The sequence below is a fragment of the Diprion similis genome, chromosome 3, assembly GCF_021155765.1.
Source record: "Diprion similis isolate iyDipSimi1 chromosome 3, iyDipSimi1.1, whole genome shotgun sequence".
Classification (NCBI taxonomy): Eukaryota; Metazoa; Arthropoda; class Insecta; order Hymenoptera; family Diprionidae; genus Diprion; species Diprion similis.
Genome location: NC_060107.1, coordinates 18954490 through 18959721, shown reverse-complemented (window position 1 = coordinate 18959721; position 5232 = coordinate 18954490). Strand labels below are relative to the sequence as shown.

Genomic DNA, 5232 nt, shown 5'->3' with positions numbered 1-5232 from the left:
TGGGGCAACGTTGCGCGCACTCCCTCTCTTGACCGCGGTTCGGACCTCTTCGACCGTGACCGCCCATTTTTTGTCCCAATTCCAGTCGTCTCGGATGCTTTGGGCACCATCCCCTCCTCTTGGGAAGAGGGTGCTTAGGAGTCTTCCCAGAGTCCCGGCATCCAGGGTCTCCGTCAACCCCTTGTGGGAGGTACGGAGCTTGCCAAACACTACCTTGTACGGAAGGCCCCATGGGTCCGCTTCGATGGAACGCACCAGGTCCTCCCACGCTTGGGCCTTGGCTGCTTTGATGCCGTCCCGGAGCCTACGTTTACTGGCCCGATACTCCGCCTCCCGGCACAGGCGGTCGCTGTTGGTCCTCCCCCCCCCTGACAAGGCGTCGCCTTGCTGCAACGCAGTGTCTGCGTAGGTCCGCTAGGTCCTCGCTCCACCAATGCGGGGCCTTCCCACGGCCCGTGGCCCGAGCCCTGTGAGCAGACGCGTCACAGGCCTGCACCATTGCCCTCTCGATCCACAACGCGAGGCCGCCTGGGGACGTGTGCCGTCGTCCCCCGTTGGCCCCCAAGCCAGCGAAATGGACAGCGCCTCGTCGAACCGCTCATGGTCGAACTTATGCCAGCTTCACCGGGCGTGGCCATTTCTTCCCCCGGGTTCCTCGCGTTTGGAGCCTTGTACCTCAAACGCGATGTACAGGTGGTCGGATAGCGTTTCTTTTTACGCTAGGACCCGCCATTTCCGCACCGTCGGCGTCAGGATCGGTGTTGACTACGTGAGGTCAACCACGGACGTACCCTGCGCCCTAACACAGGTCGCCGTCCTGCCGTCGTTGTGCAGGCATACGCCGCACGATGCTGCCCATTGTTCGAGGAGCTCTCCCCTGCGATTAGCCCCAGAGGGGTCCCATGTCGGTGAGCGGGCGTTGAAGTCTCCGCCCACTAGCGCCCCCCTTCCGTTGTTGCCCGCCGACCGGACAGTTCGCAACAGGTCGTCCAGGAATACCTCGAGCTCCTGCATGGGAACGTTGGGAGATATGTAGCCAGACACGATCACGATATCCCTCCATCTGGCCGCTACGTAACCCTTTCCCTTTTCCAGGAGCGAGCACCGTGGTGCACCACCCTCCTCCTACCAACATATGGCTGCCTTGCCGTCCTCACTGCCTAGCCAGTTAGCTGCGTTCGGGGTGGAGTGTGGCTCGGATATGAGGCACACGTCCACACCCTCCTCCAGTGCAAACTGGTTCAGCAGATCCTGGGCCCCCCGGCTGTGGTTCAGATTACTCTGGAGGAAGCTGGCCATTTCGAGTGACCTTGGCCGCGGGCCTCCGACCCCGCTCGCTGACCGACGCGCAGCGTCCAGAACCCATTCTGTGGGTGCTGCTCTTCCCCTTGCTTTCGCAAACCGCACACTTTGAGGCGGATGTGCAATTCCTCGCCAGGTGGCCTTCGCCACCACACCTAAAGCACGCACGTCCGCGTTCCTTCGGCGCGGTGCACGTGGCCCCTATGTGGCCAAACCCTCAGCACCTGTAACACTGCTGGGGCCGCGGCTCCAAGAGCTCGACCCTGGCTACAGTCAAGCCTTTCCTGACCTTTCTCTTCGCTGCTGTCGCCGTGGCGGCTTTTAGGGGGCATTGCGCCCATGCGCTAAAAAGCCCGCTTGCCATCCTCTGCAGGGGGCCTACCCGTACCTCCGTTGGTCTGCAGCCTCCCTGCTCCGCAAGGGTACAGGCTAGCTCCTCAGCCGTCACTGAGTCGTCCAGGCCTTAGATCCTCAGCTCACCCTTCGTCACAGGCCGAGTCACCTGGACCGCGCCGCCATACTTCTCCGTTATGACCGCCGACAACTGCGCCGCCAGGGCGTCCGCCTTCTTGGAGTTCTCAGGGCCGGGTATCTCAATGAGAACCCCTCCATCTGCTGCCCGCCGAACTCTGGTTTCTCCTATGTTTAGGTCTTCCAGTTGTATCCTTCCACGGGCGAACTGTAAGATCTCTACATAGGGGGTACTCCCCCCTCTACTTCTTATTGCCACGGCGGCAGTTCTCGGGACTCTGCGCGTAGCCCCCGCGGGCCTTTCCGCGCCGGGTCGCCCCTGGGCCATCGCTGCGGCCGGCTGCCCAGCTCCCGTTGGTGTCCTACCCTTGCTCTTCTTCTTCTCTATCTCCCCCTTTGCGCCGCCTCCGCCCACCTCGACCTGGATGTTGTCGCACACCTCCATCGGGGATGTTGTCGAACGCGAGGCTCCTGGGGTTTCCTGGACTTGGTATGCCGCCACCCGCTTCCCGCTGGGCTGCGTTGGGGCTGCGTTTCGTTCCTTCGTGACACCCGGGCTGGCGATGCTCGGGCTCCGGTTACGGTTTTCCCCTCCTTTTGCTTCCCCGAGTAGCATCCTGGAGATCCTACCAACCTCTTCTCGCACTTGTTTAAGCGCTGCAGCCTGTCTGACCAGCTCCTCGTCCCTGGCCTTAGCGTCGTCTGGTAGCAGCCTTAGCTCGGAGCCAGTGAGGCGGAGTTCAAACTCCGAGGCTCCGGTTGAGGTGGCCGTGGGCTGCCCCTCGCTGACCTCCTCCGCGCTTATCGCACTCCTACCCACGTCAAGCGACAGCGCTGCGCGTTGCGGGTGAGTCCCTCGGGCGGTCGCCGCATACTAGCCCATTACGGGCGTTTTTCCCCCCCCCCTGGGCTCTCCCCAGAGCTGCCTGGCTTTGCTCCAGCTTCCTTTGGAGCTCCTGTCTCTCCCTCCGACCATTCCGCACCTGGGCCTCTAACTGCCTGTTCCATTCGCGCAGCTGCTCAGGGTCAGCCGCTGCCTCCGCCTTCCCGGTAAGGGTGAGCAGGGCTTCCTTTGCCCAGCCCACTCTCTTTTTAATCTCCCCACTCATCCTTCCCTGCATAGACTTGCATTTAGCTCGAATGCCGTCTATTTCCTCCAGCCACTCTCCGATCTGGGCTCCCAGGTCTGCTGCGGTCATGACCCTGTACTCTACAGGGCCAATCCCCTCCATAGCTCCCTCTGGGGAGCTGGCTATCGTTCCCGGTGCCTTCCCTCTGGTGGAAGAGGCCCTTGCTTTCTCAGGGCGCAGGCTCCAGGTGCTCCTTTCGGATCCTGCGTCGTCGGCATCCGACTTCCATTCAGCGTAGGTCACCCTGCTGGGGTCCATACGCCTCTTCTTATCCTTTGGGCGGGCGCCCAACTGCTTGTGCCCCTCCCTTCCGTTCTCAGCTAAAGGTGCGGACTCCGCCTCTCTGGTCCCGGTAGCCACAGCCCTCTGTGCGCCATGTTGACCCTGCGACAGGAGGGGCTCCTGTTCATCTGAGGAGCTAGCATGCCCTGGCGGGGTGAGCTCGTTCCCCTTCCTCTTTTTCCCCTGCTGGCGCTGCTGCTGTACAAGAGAGTGCTCCTCGGTGGAGGTCTGAGACGCTGTCTCTTCCCTTGCGCCCTCGCTGGTATCATCGAGCGCATGTGCCTGCGCCAGCGTGTCAGCTCCCTCCCTTTCCACAAGGGGAGGCCAGCTGATACCCCTTACAGGAGGACACCCCCGCGTCCCCCTACCTCTCGGCCGCCCGCGCGACCCCCTGTCATCTGCTCCATGTTCGGGCTGTTGGTGTTGTTTTAAAGAATCCATTCTGCAACAAAAAAAAAAGATTAACGACGGTTCGGGCATCATGCCAGCCACACCGCGGTGTGGCATGTATCCCCGCCGGAGTAATCCCTATCCCCTCGCAAAGAAGCCGCTAATCGGTTTGTCGAGTGGCCTCCCTATCCGTGCGATCCCCCCAGTCCCTAATCTTTATAACGTCGACCAGCCGACGGGTTCCCCTGCTAATCCGAGGCAGGGTAGACCGCCGGCCAGGTGAGACGGTGACGGATTTATCCTACCGGACGTCGGATATGAGGAAATACTGACCAGGTAATCTTCCATACATGCGCCCGAGACCCCAAGTTCAACCCCCAGATTGGCTCCAGACGGTCGTGAGGGGCGGTTCTCTCACTTTAGACATGTGGTTTCCTGGGACCTTTGCCGGGAGAACGAGTCTCCTGGACTTACGTTTACCCGTAGTACGCTACAGCGGTCCGTTAAAAGGCACTGACGTCACTCGCAGCCCCGGTCGGTCGGCAACTACTCCTCCCTTGATTAGTCTCTAGGGAATATCCCTCAGGGCCCCAACCACATCTCATCCACTCGGTCATTCATTCACACACACACCATGCATACACGGCTGTCGTTAGTCACCCTCCGCTCCACCCAGGGCCTTACCGGCTAGGTTAAACCTACCGGGACTGAGCGTCCCGCCGGCATCGCCCCCAGGGTTCAACACGGAGAGCCTCGAGCCCCCACACCACGACAAGGTGACAGCCACGTGGGGGAACCTAACCTAACCTAACCTTTTTTTTTCTTGTTTTTTTTTTGTTTTGGCGGCGACGAGGAAATCTTCAAAAGACATCCGGATGTTCTGGTTGTCCTCGGATAGTGCCGGATTTTTACCGGCTAAAACCCCTCCGCCGCCGCCCTCGCCCAGGGCGAAGTGGAACCGCTTTCGCATTACTTCGCTTCGCCCCTGTGGCTGGCCAGTTCTTCGTGGCCTCTCTCCGCCTCCCTCAGCGTCGCGTGAGCCATCTTAACCCGACAGTCACGCCTCAGTCAGCCCTTTCTCTTCCTCCACACTTCATTCGGCGTGGGCAGAGTTTTATTTGCGCATAGCGTCCAATTTCACCTGCCCCGTCTACAGTCTTAGTCACCTATAATGTTTAACCTATCACTACCACCTGTCCACTGTTGTCCTGAGTCATGCAACACTACCTTATTATTGTTTTTTTTTTTTTTTTTTTTTTTGGGGGGGGGGGGGATGTCAATGCGCAAAGCGTCCAGATCCACCCCTTTCGTCACCAACTTCCGCTCACACTACACTCATTCACCTCGCAGTCATTTACTTTGTGAATTGATGCCGTTGCGTCACTAGCATATTGCTGGCCGTCGACATGTTGGCCGTGCTGCGAGCCGTTGTCCGCCCCGTCGTATCTGTATTTAGCCTCCAGTCCGAGATGGTCTCCCCGTCAGCTACCGTCGTCCTGTAGTGCGGAAACATTCTACTATGTTCATCCGCGCTCGCGCAGCTGCAGTCGGCGGTGAAGACCACGCCGTCCAGCACTACCACATCCAGTCCTGGCGGCTGCATATTTAGCGGGCTGCAAGAGTTCTTGAACATCTGCGGGCCCCCGTATCGTCGTTT

At 60.1% G+C, this 5232-nt stretch overlaps 1 protein-coding gene across 1 annotated transcript; it reads left to right on the top strand.

The window, feature by feature from the left end:
• Window positions 1-3666: 3666 nt before the first annotated feature.
• LOC124404738 (WAS/WASL-interacting protein family member 2-like) lies at window positions 3667-4624 on the top strand. The gene is made up of 4 exons (XM_046879072.1): window positions 3667-3854; window positions 3937-4117; window positions 4232-4362; window positions 4474-4624. Exons 1-4 carry the CDS (start codon window positions 3667-3669, stop codon window positions 4622-4624), a joined length of 651 nt encoding a protein of 216 aa, XP_046735028.1.
• Window positions 4625-5232: the final 608 nt, after the last annotated feature.

What these genes read in the sequence shown, in the direction of transcription:
- LOC124404738 (XM_046879072.1), top strand. Translation starts at nt 3,667, where the DNA reads ATGCCAGCCACACCGCGGTGTGGCATGTATCCCCGCCGGAGTAATCCC. An exon ending in CAGGGTAGACCGCCGGCCAG is followed by an intron (nt 3,855 to 3,936) that starts GTGAGACGGTGA and finishes CATGCGCCCGAG; the next exon opens with ACCCCAAGTTCAACCCCCAG. An exon ending in CTCGCAGCCCCGGTCGGTCG is followed by an intron (nt 4,118 to 4,231) that starts GCAACTACTCCT and finishes GGCTGTCGTTAG; the next exon opens with TCACCCTCCGCTCCACCCAG.